The sequence below is a fragment of the Centropristis striata genome, chromosome 19 (genome assembly GCF_030273125.1).
Source record: "Centropristis striata isolate RG_2023a ecotype Rhode Island chromosome 19, C.striata_1.0, whole genome shotgun sequence".
Taxonomy (NCBI): Eukaryota; Metazoa; Chordata; class Actinopteri; order Perciformes; family Serranidae; genus Centropristis; species Centropristis striata.
The window spans coordinates 26,313,312-26,331,737 of NC_081535.1; the positions used below are offsets into that span (position 1 = coordinate 26,313,312).

At 40.6% G+C, this 18,426-nt stretch overlaps 1 protein-coding gene across 2 annotated transcripts; it reads right to left on the reverse strand.

Moving 5' to 3' along the window:
• Positions 1–561: 561 nt before the first annotated feature.
• On the reverse strand, positions 562–16,501 carry LOC131993005 (NLR family CARD domain-containing protein 3-like). 2 transcript variants are annotated; one of them, XM_059358732.1, is made up of 12 exons: positions 16,430–16,501; positions 14,761–14,859; positions 14,528–14,653; positions 13,578–13,667; positions 11,241–11,342; positions 8,137–8,215; positions 7,761–7,989; positions 5,787–7,587; positions 4,835–5,008; positions 4,340–4,501; positions 4,180–4,226; positions 562–1,321 (listed from the first exon to the last, which is right to left on the reverse strand). In XM_059358732.1, the coding sequence occupies exons 2-12, from the start codon at positions 14,853–14,855 to the stop codon at positions 777–779; spliced, it is 3,450 nt and encodes a 1,149-aa protein (XP_059214715.1). In that variant the 5' UTR covers positions 14,856–14,859; positions 16,430–16,501; the 3' UTR covers positions 562–776. The 2 variants fall into 2 exon arrangements, with proteins under 2 accessions (XP_059214715.1, XP_059214714.1); XM_059358731.1 differs by lacking the exon at positions 16,430–16,501 and adding an exon at positions 15,664–15,769.
• Between the last annotated feature and the right edge of the window lie 1,925 nt (positions 16,502–18,426).

Sequence of the window (18,426 nt, forward strand, 5' to 3'; positions counted from 1 at the left end):
CAGCTGGTTAGACCTGTTGTGTATATAGAGTTACGTAATAGACAAACACATTTTTAGTTAGAAAGACATTAAATATTTCAAGTATGAAGGATACTAAAAGATTATAGGACAATGTCCTCATATAGCTGAACATTTGGAGATTTGAATGCAGTTGTCCAAAAATGACCCCCTCAAAAAGAAATATATGTAATTTTTGTCAGAAATTGTAAAATTTTAAAATGCCTAAAAATGCTTCAAATTGGTCAATTATAGTCTGTTGTTACATGTGGGAGTATAGTTATAAACTTATACTTATATAGCGAAAAAACGCCATATAATGGGACGCCATGTTCCTGATTCATTTCAATGGAGAAAAAAATCCAGAATATGTGGAATATTTCTGAAATTAAAAAATTATGAATGAAAAAGGTACACAAGTAAATGTCCTAACTGAGCTGAATATTTTGATGTTTGAATTAAGTCTTCTATGTGGAAAGAGATGTGCCTCAAAAGATGCAGCAGAAAAATAATAACAATAAAGAATCATTAATAATGAAGCTTTTTGTTACAGTTTGTGATCCATCATTTATTTTGATTTCAAAAGTGTTGTATATAGACTCCATTTCATTACAATTACATGTTCTCACTACTTCTAGTAATAAGTAGAAAAAAACAAACAACAAAACCAGCACGTAAATGTAAAGTTAGTGTTATTACTATTGGTAGTGTGTAAATTCATACATATTTCGCTCCTCAGGAGGAGACAGTCCATCCTCTAACAGGAGGAGACAGTTCTCCTACAGAGGACAGAGAGACAGTGAGGAACCAGAACAGAACCCAAACCCAGGATAGAGGGGTTCACTGAATGTAGTGTTGAAGGTGTGTATGTGGATCAGTGTGTCTGAGGAGACTCTGTAGAAGGACAGAATGCCCGCAGGATAGTCCACATACACTGCTGCTCGGTTTGAGGAGGAGGATGAGGAGGAGAAGGTGGTGTATGTTTCACTGTCTTTGTGCCAGACGGAGTAACCACCACCTTCAGAGCAGCCCAGATTCCAGGACTGATCATTCCATCCAAACACACAGTCTTCTCTTTCTCCTCTCCTGCTGATTCCTCTGTAACTCACTGATATGTCGACCTCTCCTCTCCACTCAACCTCCCAGTAACAGCGACCAGTCAGACCATCTGTACACAGCAGCTGAGACCAGCGGTCATCAAACCTGTCTGGATGATCAGGATAAGTCTGATAGTCATCCTCCACATATGTCACCATCCTGTTGTTGTCAGACAGTTTCAGGAATCTGTTCACTGTGTTTGTGTCGATTGTGAGTTCACACAAATCTGTTGGAGAGAAAAAAAGACAACACTGGCAGTTAAAAAAAACTGGGTAACACTTTCTATGAAGACTACATCTATAGTGCATTATGAGCGCATTCATAGTGAATTATAATGCTCATTATAATCAATCATAATGCATTATGACTGCATTCATAAACACATATAAAGCTTCATGATGCACTATATCAACAGTTATAAATATAGCTTATAATGACTTATAAATCCAAGTGTCTTATGAATGCTCTTGACTGGTTATAAACTACAGGCTGACTGATGAGGCTTACAATACATTACAACTAATCATACCCCTCTATACACACACCTCAACAATCAATTGTTATAAGGACTCATAGGATGCCATAAGTATAAATAAATGATCAATGTATGCTTTAAGTAAAGTCAGGTTCATATAGACGCATCTATAATGCAGTATAGCTAATCATGATGTTTCATTGTTGGCGTTAAGTAAAGTGTAACACATTTTCATTAGCTATACTGCATTATAGATGCGTCTATATGAACCTCACTTTACTTAAAGCATACATTGATCATTGATTTATACTTATGGCATCCTATGAGTCCTTATAACAATTGATTGTTGAGGTGTGTGTATAGAGGAGTATGAGTAGTTGTAATGTATTATAAGCCTCATCAGTCAGCCTGTAGTTTATAACCAGTCAAGAGCACTCATAAGACACTTGGATTTATAAGTCATCATAAGCTATATTTATAACTGTTGATATAGTGCATCAGGAAGCTTTATATGTGTTTATGAGTGCAGTCATGCATTGTGATTGATTATAATGAGCATTATAATTCACTATGAATGCGCTCATAATGCACTATAGATGTAGTCTTCATAGAAAGTGTTACCAAAAACTGCTTCAGAAAAATCTATATAAATTCACACCCTCAAACCAAGGCCGGATTAACCATATGGGCAACTGGGCAATTGCCCAGGGGCCCACAACCTCTAAAGGGCCCAGGGCAGTGTGGGCACAAGCAAAATATCTGGTTATCTCTCACTTATAGGTTAAACTGTCCATCGGAGTCGTGAATTTTGAGGTGATTTCAGGGTGATTTCTGTTTAAAATTAGCTGAGGACCAAAATGCTACTTGATTCTAGATTCTTGATTTTTGTTTGTGTCTTGTCTTCCTCTGTGATGGCTCTATCAATTCAATACATTTGTGCTGGGAGTAGGTGTTGTTAAATAAATATTGGATGCTTTGAAAGTGGTTACTTAAATACTTATTTTTTTGTAAAAATTGAGGACACTTCCTTCCCTAACTTTTTCTGTCTTTTTGTACGGTGTCCTTGAGTGCCAAGAAAGGCGCCTTCCAAATAAAATGTATTATTATTATTATTATTATTATTATTATTATTATTACCTATGTAGTGGGTTAACTTTGCCAGATTATACTGATGCTGATGTGTTTTGTTTTCATAACATCATACATAAAAAGTTAACTTGATGACAGTTAGTTATTGATGTATTGAGGATAGTAACTGTATATTACTGTAATTTATTCTATATTTTGCCAGATTATGGTTATTCTGGGGTCGTGATGATGGGGCCCTTGAATATTGTTGCCTAGGGTACAGTAAAGTGTTAATCTGGTCCTGCCTCAAACGATAAATGAGTGAGAGGCTAACATGGAGAAGTGTCCTCAAATAACAAATAAGGACATTTTTAAGTACTTTGTGTTGTCTCTCATGGTGAATGGATCTACAATTAATAACTAATCTAACACAAGAGGCTTACTGATTCCTCAATAGTTGAAGAGATGGCCATGTATTAGTACACACATGGATGACCTGGTATTTATGAAGGCTGACGTTCAGGGATGGAAGGACAACCTGAATTATTTGCTCAGATAACATACACAAGCATATTTAGCTAATTATTCTGTTGCTACATTACACATTTGCAAAAATATATTTTAGATACCTAAATAAAGGCTTGTATGAAAAAAAAAATCCATATCAGTTTAAGCTAAATTTATGCCATCTTAGGGGGTTTCTATCAAGCAAGTTTGTATCAGGCAACCTCCGTGTTTGAGCAGTGAGGCAAACCAGGAAGTGCCTTAAGCTGCATTCCACCAAAAATTCCAACAGCGGGTGCTGACGAAGTTTGCAGAAGCATTTGGATCCTATCTATCTCAATACAAAATGAGAAAACTTCCAACTTGATTTATTACCTCAGAATTTTTTTTAGGACAACTACAGTCTCAATTGCCAGTAAAAAATCTTCTTCAAGACAATTTGATGTTAATAGTGTAAATAATGGACCCATTTAGTAGAAAATGGAGGATAAAGAACCATATGATTTGGGGCGTGGCTACCTTTGATTGACGTGTAACTCAATGCCTCAAATGGGCAGTCCACAAACCAACGGGTGACGTCACGGTGACTACGTCCATTATTTATATACAGTCTATGGTTTATATCTGTACTCTCTGTACAAAAACACTGATTTTAGGTCGCAGAACGTAGAATAATGTGGATGTGGATATGTAAATAATAGATAACTCATACAAAGACTATACATCTGTTTTAATAAACAAAGCCGTTTTTGATCAATTGAAGGTGAATTACTTTCTCCAGTTAGCCACCATGGTTAGCTACTGTACTGCTACTTCGGCTAATTAACCAGATTAATGACTAGAACATCTTGACGCACAGTGCTGAGCTGCATCTCAAATTAATCTTCAGGTTCAAGCTTTGTGACACCTTTTGTTGACCTGCTATGACCCCTAAAGACCCCCTGTCCCCCTTGACATCCTCAATTCTCTAGAAAGGGGGCGAGCAATAGGTGGTTAAACTAATTGTTGACACACAAGTGAACTGAAAATAAACTTACACTTCCTCAGACCTGATCTCAACCAATGGACTCCAGCAGGCTCCACCCTGAAAGGAGACATTAGGGGGGTCAGCTTGTTGTGTCACAGTCACATGAACCAGGCAGTGTGACACAGAGAGAGGTTTCTACCTCCTCTATCAGACTGACTGCCTCCTCATACCTGAGAGTGTCCAGTTTCCAGAGTGGATCCTCCAGCAGTTTCACTCCGGAGTCTCCTGGATGATTGTAGCTCAGGTCCAGCTCTCTCAGATGGGAAGGGTTGGAGTTCAGAGCTGAGGCCAGAGAAGCACAGCCTTCCTCTGTGACCTGACAGCCTGACAGACTAAACACACAGAACAACACACGGTCCATTATCTGATGGTATTATGAGTGCTGAAACGGTATTTCAGTCCTGTTGGCTCCTGTTGGGTTACATTAACATTATTAATGCTTTTTTATAGTTACAACCACTCAAGTCCATCAACAGTCTGATGACATTACTAGCTCTGTGATCCACCTCTTATAGGTCAAGTTTGAACAACAAAGAGAGAGAAAAAACATGAAGAACATAAACATGTTAATGGAATCATTTAAACAGAGACCATCTTATTCACATTATAGTTTATCCATTGTAGGTAAGGATTTACATGGGCTAAACAAATTGCTGAATCCTGACCTGAGGGTGCCCAATTTACAATGTGGGCTCTCTAGTCCAGTGGACAGCTGCTTCACTCCGGAATCCTGCAGGTCGTTGTTACTCAGGTCCAGGTCTCTCAGACTAGAGGACTGGGAGCTGAGGACTGATGACAGAGCTTCACAGCTTCTCTCTGACAGGTTACAGCCACTCAGTCTGAGGAGATAATGAGGAATGTTGTTTATTGTTTGTACCTCTTTTAAAGCTAAGAATGTAGTAATAATAATTTCACTAGGTGTGTTTCCATCTCAATTACTTTGTCAGAGAGTCCCTTTGAAGCTGGACAGAGAGAGGTTTATGGTTGCAAGCCATTAAACAGAGGGACCACTGAAATCTTCTGAAATTCTCATATTTACACAGTGCTCATTTCATACAGACACACAGCTCAACAAAGGGAGTCTTTGACGAAAGTAATTGATGTGAATGAACTGCATTTTTTTTTTTACTTTTTCTGTTCTGACACCCAACGGCACAGCAAGACATCATTACCCAGGAAACTCATCTCTTTTCCTCTGTTTCCATTTTGGTTTTACAGATCGCAACTGTTTGACGCCGACGTTTCATGACGTCGGCTTCAAATTGGTCTCCATCCCTCTATTTTTATGCCTATTTTTAATTTGCAAAAAAGGTATTACACAAAGGGTTTCTACATTTGACATTTGGAACATGAAGCTAAATGAAATGTCTCATTTTTGTTTTGCACCATGTGATCTTCGACTGGCGCTCATTTAATGACATCATCTTCTTCTGTAATGGAATAACAACAAATTTGAACTTGAGAAATGGTGGCACTTACTGCTCATCTTAATGGACCAAATCCTAATATTTGCTTTATGGTGGTAGATGGAAACAAATATTTATTCCAATTTTTTTCGTCCTGAAAGTCGGTTAAAATTCGTGATACATCTGAATGGAAACTTTTCTCTGTACTTACAGAGCTTTGCTGGAGACTCTGACCACAGGCAGCAGCCTCAGAAGAGCCTCCTCTGAAGCAAAGTATTTCTTCAGGTCAAACACATCTAGATCTTCTTCTGATGACAGTAAGATGAAGACCAGAGCTGACCACTGAGCAGGAGACAGGTCATCTGTGGAGAGACTTCCTGATCTCAGGTATCGTTGGATCTCCTCGACTACAGAACGATCATTCAGTTCATTCAGACAGTGGAACAGGTTGATGCTTCTCTCTGGAGAAAGATTCTCGCTGATCTTCTTCTTGATGAGCTCAACTGTTTGTTGATTGGTCTGTGAGCTACTTCCTGTCTGTGTCAGCAGGCCTCGCAGGAGATTCTGGTTGGTCTGCAATGAAAGACCCAGGAGGAAGCGGAGGAACAAGTCCAGGTGTCCATTTGGACTCTGTAAGGCCTTGTCCACAGCACTCTGGTAGAGACCTGTCTCTACAGATTCCCTTTTACTCGTTTCAGATTTCTGGGAGGGTGATTGTTTCTCTGCCATCAGATTGACTCCAGACTTGATGAAGGTCAGATGGACATGAAGAGCAGCCAGAAACTCCTGAACACTCAGATGGACGAAGCAGAACACCCTGTCCTGGTACAGTCCTCTCTCCTCTCTAAAGACCTGTGTGAACACTCCTGAGTACACTGAGGCTGCTTTGATATCGATGCCACACTCTGTCAGGTCTGAGTCATAGAAGATCAGGTTGCCTTTCTGCAGCTGGTCAAAAGCCAGTTGTCCCAGAGACTCAATCATCTTCCTGCTCTCTGGACTCCAGTGCGGATCGGTCTCAGCTCCTCCATCATACTTGATGTTCTTCACTTTTGACTGAACGACCAAGAAGTGGATGTACATCTCAGTCAGGGTCTTAGGCAGCTCTCCTCCCTCTCTGGTTTTCATCACATCCAGAACTGTAGCAGAGATCCAGCAGAAGACTGGGATGTGGCACATGATGTGGAGGCTTCGTGATCTCTTGATGTGAAATATGATTCTGCCGGCCTGCTCCTCATCTATGAATCTCTTCCTGAAGTACTCCTCCTTCTGGGGGTCAGTGAATCCTCTGACTTCTGTCACCATGTCGACATACTCAGGAGGGATCTGATTGGCTGCTGCAGGTCTTGTGGTTATCCAGAGGCGAGCAGAGGGAAGCAGTTTCCCCCTGATCAGGTTTATCAGCAGGACATCCACTGAGGAGGACTCTGTGACATCAGTCAGTATCTCAGTGTTGTGGAAGTCCAGAGGAAGTCGACACTCATCCAGACCGTCAAAGATGAACACAACGTGGAACTCTTTAAACCTGCATATTCTTGCTTCTTTGGTTTCAGGAAAGAAGTGATTCACAAGTTCCACCAGGCTGAACTTTTTCTCTTTCAGCACATTCAGCTCTCTGAAAGTGAATGGAAATGTGAAGTGGATATCCTGGTTGGTTTTGTCTTCAGCCCAGTCCAGAGTGAACTTCTGTGTTAAGACTGTTTTCCCAATGCCAGCCACCCCATTTGTCAGCACTGTTCTGATTGGTTCATCTCTTCCAGGTGAGGCTTTAAAGATGTCTTCTTGTCTGATTCTTGTTTCTGGTCTGTCTGGTTTCCTAGATGTTGTTTCAATCCGTCTGACCTCGTGTTCATCATTGGCGTCTGCAGTCCCTCCCTCTGTGATATAGAGCTCTGTATAGATCTGATTCAGAAGGGTCGGGTTTCCTGCTTTAGCGATGCCCTCAAATACACACTGGAACTTCTTCTGCAGGTTAGACTTTAGTTTATGTTGACAAACTTGAGCAAAGGTTTCTGAAGGAAACACAACACAAGGTACACAACAAAGATCAATTACTCAAAGAAAAGATTTCAACAATTTGTTTCCTCAAATAATGACTATGTGGATGTATTTCTGTCCATCTCTTGAGACATCAGCAAGCATCCCATTCATCCAGTATGTTAAATGTTTAGAGAAATCTGCTTACTGCTCTGCAGACAGTCAGCCAGCTCCTCCTGTTTCATTCCCCTCAGGAAGTTCAGTGTGATATTCAGAAATGCCTCTCTGTTGTTCCTCCTCTGCTGTTCATCTTCACCACCCAACACCTCCTCATTCTCCCCCTGAGTCTCTGAGTATTCTGAGTAATCTGAACTCAGAACTTCCTGGATCTTCTTCAGCTCGTTCTTCATAAATGTGCAGATGTTCTCCTCCAGCAGCTAGAACACAATAATATAGGAATGACACATTTAAACTGTAATCAGGGAACCAAATATTGTTTTGAACAAACTGACAATCCAAGTGCAGCCTGGAAAGGATTATTTACAAAAAAAAGATGTAAAAGAAGTTTTTGTACATGTACAGACCATAAATATGGAGTCCAGGTGTGTCTGATGGTTCTGGGTAGACTGACCACCAGGGACCTCTGAGCTCTCCGGGTCCACTCTGTGGAGGAATCATAAAAAAATCTGAAGGTAAAGGTCCATGAAGTATGAATGAATATCAAAAGTGGGTCACATGAATCCCCAGTTGTTTCCAAGAAAGGACTGAATCAAGGGCAACTGGAATTAGTTGAAGAAGGGACAGGGAGAGAGAGGGGAATGACATGCAACAGTTGTCCCAAGGCTGTTATTTAACCCAGGATGTTGCAGGAACATTGAATGAGCAGTGTCCACCTGGCTACTAAGGTGTTACTGGTATTTAGCCTAGCTAGGGTCTATCTGATAATCTTGTTCATTGGTGCCCCTGGATGGGCATCTCTGGCTTGGCTCTGTCCTGGTTTGATTCCTACCTGAAAGGACACTCATTCAGTGTATCCTGGCATGGACAGTTGTCTACTTTGCATTGCCTCTCCACAGGGGTTCCCCAGGGCTCAGTGCTGGGACCCCTGCTATTCGCTATCTACACCACCTCTCAGGGTCAGGTTATGATGCTGCACTGGCGTGTCTCATCAGAGGCTAGATTGGTTTATTGTTGTTTATTTTATTATTTTACTGGTGTTAAATTATGGGAGAAACCTGAGTAACCAGGAGGAAAACCCTACATAAGATCATAACTGACTCATTTTGTCAAAGTTTTTTCGAATATATTCTATATATTTACGGGAAAACCTGAGCAATCCAGGAGAAAACCCTACACTGAGTCATTTTGATCAATGTTTTTTCGAAATACATACTATATATTTACGGGAAAACCTGAGCGATCCAGGAGAAAACCCAAAACAGTAATTTTGATCAACGTTTTTTCGAAATATATACTATATATTTACGGGAAAACCTGAGCGATCCAGGAGAAAACCCTACACTGAGTCATTTTGATCAATGTTTTTTCGAAATACATACTATATATTTACGGGAAAACCTGAGCGATCCAGGAGAAAACCCAAAACAGTAATTTTGATCAACGTTTTTTCGAAATATATACTATATATTTACGGGAAAACCTGAGCGATCCAGGAGAAAACCCTACACTGAGTCATTTTGATCAACGTTTTTTCAAAATATATAGTATATATTTACAGGAAAACCTGAGCGATCCAGGAGAAAACCTTATACTGACTCATTTTGATCAATGTTTTTTCAAAATATATACTATATATTTACGGAAAAACCTGAGCGATCCAGGAGAAAACCCTTCACTGAGTCTTTTTGATCAACGTTTTTTCGAAATATATACTATATATTTAGGGGAAAACCTGAGTGATCCAGGAGAAAACCCTACACTGACTCATTTTGATCAGCGTTTTTTCGAAATATATACTTTATATTTACGGGAAAACCTGAGCGATCCAGGAGAAAACCCTACGTGAGATCGTCACTGACTCATTTTGATCAACGGAGGGGTGAAGCAGATGGTGGAGAGGGGGAGAGGAGTTTTTTATAAATATATACGTTGGGCATTTTTAATATGGGAGCCAATGAGGCTGTTGGTGCGTGTTGGTGGCGCATCTGTGCGTCCTACGCCCAAACTATAACTCTGACAGCTTTACCAGAGGATTGTGAGTGAGAAGACTAATTTTCCTACGTTTCAATGTATAAATTATTTCTGTAGAGTGGAATTTGCGGCCTGGAGCGTAGTTTTCAATTTTATTTTTTGACCATTTTTTCTCTCCCTCTACACTCTGGCAATGATGTCACACACTGTGACATGAACATTCCATGCAATACACACCCATTATAATCTCAGAATGTCTCCAAAAATGATCATGGTCATTGAACAGGGATTGATAAAAAACTATATGACCTATCGAAACATTGATTAATACACCGATACACAAGACTTGTGTCTACTGTTTAACGTTTAAATGGAGTCTCTAGGTGAAATTATGCCGGAGAAGTAGACGTTTAAAAATCTCCAATTAGGGGCGTCCCGGTGGCTCACAATGGTAGAGCGCTTACCATGTAGGCTGAGTCCCTTTGCTGCATGTCTTCCCATCTATCACCCCCTTTCTATCTGTCACTTTCAATAAAAGCATGAAAAATACCACAAAAAAAAATCTAAAAAAAACAACAACCTCCAATTATTGTTCTTTTCCGCTCATTTTTTTTCGGCCATCCCATTCACTTCAATGCAAAATTTTGGGCAGTTTTTCGCGACTTACGTCGCAAAAAAATCCGGATTCCGTAGAGAAAAGTAATAGCACACCGATCCCGATCAAACAGCATGTAGTAGCGGGACGAAATTGCGTCCGGAAGAGGAAGAAGAAAAAATCCACAGTATAACAATATTGCTCGGGGCCAGTGGCCCTGGTATAATATTCATTCATTCATTCATTCATTACCATTAACCGCTTATCCGCAATCGGGTCGCGGGGGCTGGAGCCGATCCCAGCTGTCATTGGGCGAGAGGCGGGGTACACCCTGGACAGGACGCCAGACTATCGCAGGGCTGACACATAGAGACAGACAATCACACTCTCATTCACACCTACGGGCAATTTAGAGTCCCCAATTGAAACTAAGTGCATGTTTTTGGACTGTGGGAGGAAGCCGGAGAACCCGGTGAGAACCCACGCTGACACGGGGAGAACATGCAAACTCCACACAGAAGAGCCGCAGGCGGGAGGCGAACCGGCGACCCTCTAGCTGTGAGGCGAGAGCGCTAACCACTACACCACCGTGTAGCCCCCTGGTATAATATGATATATAGTATAAACATAATATATGCATATACATAAACAAAACTACTTGACTTCATAAGATATTCATACAATATATATTATACTATGAGTATAAGAATATGTAGATAGAATATGCAAAAAGACCTGAGAATCTTCACATACATCTCCCTGCAGCGGTATAGTTTCACTCATCCTGCTGATCCCACTGAGAATCAACAGTTCAGTCTGCTACTGTTACTTCACCAGTTACTACATCTGAGTTAGCAAAGGTTTAAAAACTAAAGATCTCATCACTGAGAGTCTGATAAAAACACATAGTTTGGTTTATATTATCAGTGTTGAAATCCTCACCTCTTCGTGGAGTGAGATCCGTCTTTGAACAATAGAGGAGGTTCCATAGAGCTGTCACTCTTCAAGGACACACAGCTGGGATCAGGTTTTCTCAGGTTCCTCCTGATTGAAATACAAGATAAGTACTGCTTTAAACCCACAACATATTGAAACAAAACCTGTCAGTGATTTAAGTCACCTCCTGTACCCTCTACATGTGTATCATGGTAGATTTAAGTTATGTTTTGTGTAATTATTATTAAATTCAGACATGTTTCCCTGCTTATTTAAAAGTGTAAACTGTAGCCAGTGCAGTGTGCAGAACTGACTGGGAAATGTGGTGACCTTATATCTGACTTTGCCAACATCAAACGCTAATCAATTGACCATATGAATAGTGATGCTGTCTAATGAGGATTAAAAGAAGTAATGTCAAAACTGAGTGTCCATTTTTTTTAGATTTGTCTTACATGATTGTCATCATTGTTTTGTTTTCATTACCAGGTGTCTATCTTTGACTATCTTTGATAAAATTGTATTTAGAAAGAGCTTTTCAGGGTACACAAAGACGATTTATAGTTAAAACAGTTAAAATGCAGTTAAAGATAAAACAAACAATTAAAATCAACAACAATGGTCACACATTAAAAGCAGTTCTGAACAGGTGAGTTTTGAGGAGGTTTTTGAAGGTGGATGGATCTGAGCAGTCTCTGATGTTTTTGGGGACTGAGTTCCAGAGGGAGGGGGCGGCGATAGAAAAAGCCCTGTCGCCTCAGGTATGGTGCTTGGTCCTGATGGGAGGCATCAGAGGAACGGAGGCTGCGGGAAGGGGTGTGGTGATGGAGGATGTCAGTGAGCTAGGAGGGGGCCTGGTGATGGAGGGCTTTGTCGGTGAGGAGGAGGGTTTTGAAGTGGATGCGTTGTTGAACCAGTAACTAGTGGAGTTCCTGGAGGACGGGGGTTATGTGGTCATGGGAGGGGGTGCGGGTGAGGAGGTGAGCAGCAGAGTTCTGGATGTACTGGAGTTTGTAGAGTAATTTGGAGGGAATGCCATACAAAATGCTGTTACAGTAGTCCAGTCTGGAGGGGACAAAGAGGTTAGTGTCTCTGTGGCAGGGAAGGAGAGTGATGGATGGAGAAGGGCAATGTTCTTCAGGTGGAAAAAGGCAGTTAAGGTGATTTGGGTGATGTGGTGTCAAAAGAGAGGTTGCTGTTGAAGATGACTCCAAGGTTGCGGATGTGGGGGGACAGGGACAGAGTGGAGTTGTCAATGGTGAGGCTCAAGTTGTCTGTGGTTTTCATGAGGGATTTTGGACCAATGATTATGGCGTCTGATTTGTCGCAGTTAAGTTTCAGAGAGTTTGTTTGCATCCAAGTTTTGATATCGGTAAGGCAGATGGTAAAAGTGGAGTGAGTGGCAGTAGTGATGATTTTGGTGGAGATGTAGAGCTGGATGTCATCAGCGTAGCAGTGAAAATGGAGACCATGGTGACGTATGAGATTACCAAGGGGGAGTAAGTAGAGGATGAAGAGTAGAGGACCAAGCACTGAACCCTGGGGGACGCCTTGGGACAGGGGAGCGGTGGAGGAAGAGCAGTTGTTGGTGTTTATCAACAACTGTTGTCTGTTTGTGAGATAGGATGTTAGCCAGGAGAGGGCGGAACCAGTGATGTTGAGGCTGGATCCCAAGCAGGAGAGAAGGATGTTGTGGTTGATGGTAAGGAAGGCTGCAGTGAGGTCAAGGAGGCATGGACGTTAAGATGGCTGGAGTCAGAGGAGAGGAGGTCGTTAGTGACTTTTAGGAGGGCAGTTTCTGTGCTGTGTTTTGACCGGAAACCAGATTGAAATGGTTCAAACAGCTTGTGGGTGTTGAGGTGGGCTTTGAGTTGGGTGGCGATGACTCGTTCGAGTATTTTTGATAGGAAGGAAAGGTTGGAGATGGGTCTGAAGTTTGCCATTATGTCCGGTGTGAGAAGTTTGTTGATGGTTGAGAAGAGAGCCTTTGGGTTGGAGGAGCCAGAATGTATGAGTTCAGAATAGTAAGAGGACCAGGCAGTGGAGAGGGCGTCTTTGTATTCCCTGAGGTAGTCTGTGTAGGCTTGGAGGTGAACTGTACGACTGGTTTTATTCGAAAGTCTTTCCAGCTGTTGTTTCTGGGCTTTCATTTTATATATAAAGTTAATCCATTGGCTGGTCACTCCTCCATCCACAGAAAAAGCCTTTTTGTTGGCTCTCAGTGTGAATGTGAATGTATATGTGAAGAGTTGGTGCTTAGAGAACTTCATCTGAAGTTCTCATCACTGAGAGTCTGAAAAAAACACATAGTTTGGTTTTTGTTATCAGGGTTGAAATCCTCACCTATTTGTGGAGTGGTATCTGTCTTTGAACAATAGAGGAGGTTCCATGGAGCAGTCACTCTTCAACGACACACAGCTGGTATCAGGTTTTCTATTGAAATACAAGATAAGTTCTGCTTTAAACCCACAACACACTGAAACCAAACCTGGCAGTGATTTAAGTCACCTGCTCTACCCTCTACATTTGTATCATGGTAGATTTAAGTTATGTTTTATGTAATTATTATTAAATTCAGACACATGTACCTGCTTATTTTAAAACTGCATCCAGTGTAGTGTGCAGAACAGACGGAGAAATGTGGTGACTTTATATCTCACTTTGCCAACATCAATGCTGAACAATTGTATGTATGTGTATATATATATATATATATATATATATATATATGTATATGTAGTGATGTGCCAGTGAAGCCTCATGAACCATTTTCATTATTTTCTGAGCCCACTAGATGCCGCTCTATGTTAAACAAAGAGCTGAAAGTACATTCAATTACCATAGCTTCAGCCTTTTTCTTTAAACCAATAGCACCATCTGGTGGGTTTAGAAAATAATGAAAATGGTTCATGAGGCTTCATTAGCACATCACTGCATATATGGATAGTGATGCTTTGTAATGAGGATAAAAAGACGAAATGTCAAAGCTGAGAGTGTCCATTTTTAGATTTGTCTGACATCATTGTCATCATTGTTTTGTTTTCATTACCAGGTGTCTATTTTTTATGTTATAAGGATAATCAATAGACTGGTCACCTCTCCATCCACAGAAGAACCCTTTTTGTACTGATTATCTTAGCTTAGGTTAGGAATGTGAATGTGTATGTGAAGAGTTGGTCTTCAGAGAACTTCATCTGAGTCAGCAAAGGTTTAAAAAAAACTGGAGATCTCATCACTGAGAGTCTGATTAAAACAAATCGTTTGGTTTTTGTTATCAAGGTTGAAATCCTCACGTTTTCATAGAGTAGTATCCATCTTTGAACAATAGAGGAGGTTCCATGGAGCAGTCACTCTTCATGGACACACAGCTGGGATCAGGTCCAAGTTTAGGTCCAGGACATTCTGGTCTCTGATGGATCCTGAAATGAAAATATAGCTCAAGGAAGTGTCCGTCTTTGTCCCCCCGTACCCGCAGTGTCCCCTGTATCCTGTGTCCTCCATGTCCCCCTGTAAAATACTCCCTTACCCGGAGAACAGCCTCCTGTCCTGTTCCTCACATGGACTGGGTTTAGACGGAGGGACTGCATCCTCTGTGTCCTCACACTGACTCATCATCCACATAAACCTGTTGGGAGAGTTCAGACATTATTACACTGCATTTCTGTAGATCAAATGAGGAGAAGGGTAGCAAGACAAGAAGACACAGGGTGAAATGGTGTCCTATCCATGTGGTCCGACACAGGTTCAGTGAAATCTGGTCTGTCCTTATAAAGACGAGAGGAACACCGACCACCAGGCATGTTTGCCATAGGCTATTTTATTTTGGAATTAATTAGTATTTCTTTTCTCTATTAAATCAATTTAGATTAATAATTAAAAAATAGTCAGCAATGAATTTCATCATAGAGGGTTAATTGAAAACTATCGTTAACACTGGATCAAGCTAACGTTATTTCCAAGCTACGACCTGATAAAGCTAATGTTATTTTAAAGCTTATCTACGGTGGCCCTAAAGTGCAAACCAGACCAGCAATTAATCCCCAACACACCAGCAATTCACCACAACACACCAACAATTCACACAACGCACCAGCAATTCACCACAACACACCAGCAATTCACCACAACACACCAACAATTCACACAACGCACCAGCAATTCACCACAACACACCAGCAATTCACCACAACACACCAGCAATTCACACAACACGCCAACAATTCACACAACACGCCAGCAATTCACACAACACGCCAGCAATTCACACAACACGCCAGCAATTCACACAACACGCCAGCAATTCATCACAGCACACCAGCAATTCACCACAACACACCAGCAAATCACACAACACGCCAGCAATTCACACAACACGCCAGCAATTCACACAACACACACCAGCAATTCATCAAACAGAAAGGGTAGGTACATATTGGACACTGATCCTCCTCTTGATTGGTTCCTGCCTTCATTTGCTTCTCCATAGTCAAACCAGCTGCCCCTATATAATGTAGTGCGCCCGCATTGTGATATTTATGGTAAGTTTCATTGAGACTGCTCAGAGCGAGCTGACATGGCGAATTGCTGGCGTGTTGTGTGAATTGCTGCTGTGGTTTGCACTTCAGGGCCACCGTACTTATCTGCACTTTAACTCACTTTAACTTATCTCAGTGCGCATCTACATTTCACATTACGGTAGCCCGTTTGTCTCGCAGCTGCGTGGGGTGAAAGGAATTCTGTTCAACGCAAGATTTTTTACAAATCAAGAGAATTGGGTTATATAACTGCATTGAACATAATCTGGTCAGGTCTAATGCACGTAAAACAATCTGTTTTATACGTTCTGCTGCGAGACAAACGAGCTACCATGCATATGTCATTGCACACCCCCCCCCAGTTCTCCATAAAAGGGAGCAGAAGAAAAAGGGTAAAAACAGTCTGATGGTAATAAACTCGGCCTTTGTGTAGTTTATAATCTTCAGTATCTGTGTATATCACATGTATTCTGTTAACCGAATATACTTTCAAGTCAGACAAATCAAATCTAAATATTTCTTATTAAAAGGAAAAAATGAAACTGCTCGTTTTTGCTATCTAGCTGAATCTGTTTCACCTAACTAATAACTGAAGGGAACTGACAGAGGAAAGTGAACAGAGTTTCTATAATTTCTATATAGTTAAAAGAGTTTACAGACCTGCAGAGAAACCGCTCCACGAAGAGAGAAAAAAATGAAACTTGACCTCAGTCTCCTATTTGCTCCTGGGAGTGGTCTCCTCTCACTAGATCACATTTCTTCAATCAACAATAGATAGCTACTATTGCTGCGTATTGCTACGGAAACGTATTGCTGCCACTTATATGATACTGAGCCCTTTTTGTTATAATCAGTGGCGGTTCCAGACCAGTTTTACTGTGGGGGCACATTAAAAAACAGCAAAGATTATATTAAAGCATCCAAACCCTTTATTTTAGCTTTTTAAAAAAAAAATCTCATTTAAGTATATTTGGAAGATACAAATACATTGATTGAAACAATGAGACTTACCAACAATAACAACTATTTTTATTCGACAATGACATTTCTAATTTTTATGCACAATTACTTTTTTTATTTTGAAAGTGCAGTACAATGAGAATGATCTTTTTTTATATATATATATATACACAAGCTTTTATTGCACGATTAAACTATGATACAATGTACACATGCTGGGTTCCTTTTGTGTACAATGAGATATTGTTTGAACAAAAAATAGGTAAAAATTGTTCCGTCGTTCATCGTTATAAATTGATAATTTTATTATTAATTTGACACAGGGGCCACAGCAGGGGCCTGTAGTCCTCTGTGTAGAACTGCCACTGGTTATAATAATATATGTATCACGTTTTAACGTGATATCAATCATGTATGTATGAGGAGTCAATCAACATTAGGGAAAGTAACACAAGTCTAAATATCATTATCATAAAGTTTGAATGATCCCCTGAGGGAAGACAATGAGAAACTGAAGTCACAATATGGAGTCAGTCAGATTGATGAATATTCATGTGCTGAAACCTGAAACACATCTGCATCATGTTCCATGTCAGTAGCATAGACTGTATAAAATAGGTCAGTAGCATGGCTCTAGGCAGGGCTGGACTCATGCTGTCTAAGGGACGCAGGAGAGAAACATAAAAAGTGCTCCAGCTGTATGCAGCACCAGCACACAGGAAGTTTTCTAGCATGTAAGCCAGTGGTTCCCAAACTGGGGGGGGGGTTCTCTATTGTTCTCCAATGCTGGTAAAAGCTAAATCAGATCATGACTCTACTCCAAATATTACAAATACAAAAACAAAGATGAAAAAATATGACAAGCTCTATAGTATATTTTAGATCGAAAAGGGGGGCCCAGTAGAAAAATCTGAAATCGTAGTGTAAAAAAGCACAGATTTACTTCTTGCAATTAATGTTGGTCTGCTGTTCTTGCACTGAAAAAAAAAAGAAAGAAATCACAGTAAGTGGTCATTTTTATAGTTTCAAACCTATTGTATTCCTATTTATACTGTTCTACATGCATTTGAGCATGAAATATGTTAAGTTACTGCACTGTAAACATATTTAAAATTGCAGTTTCATCATATCTGGTTAAGTGCATGGTCCTATATGTGGCCCTGTGGTAGTGTCCATGAAAAACTGTGGCCCCCTCCAGCATTTAAGTTGCCCATCCCTGATGTACGCTATCATGTCTCCATAAGTTTGAGGCCACCCAAGGGGGCATTTCATCATGTTTTCTCTACTGGTAGGGCTACATAAAGGGCATGTTATCATGCTTTCTTTATCTAGGGCACTTCATCAAATTTTCTCCATATAAGGACATACTATGATGTGCTATCTACCAGGGGGCATCCAAGAGAGCACTTTTGCAGCATTTTTTTTTTTTTTTTTTTTCAAATTTGGGAGTTTATGCCAGACGAAGCTAAAGGGATAGTTTCTGCTCAGTTGCTCTATGATCTCTATGATTATGTACCTCTTATTGAGCCTTTCAGTTGAGCCTACAGATTTTACTGTACATGTGTTGTAGCCCGTTGATATGAGGCCATTACACCATGTGACTTTTTCTCTCCTTGGTCTACCTTACCTGCGCTTTTAGTAAAGGTGTGAATCCTCAGAGGCTCCACGATAAGATTTTATCCCGATACTTGGGTCAC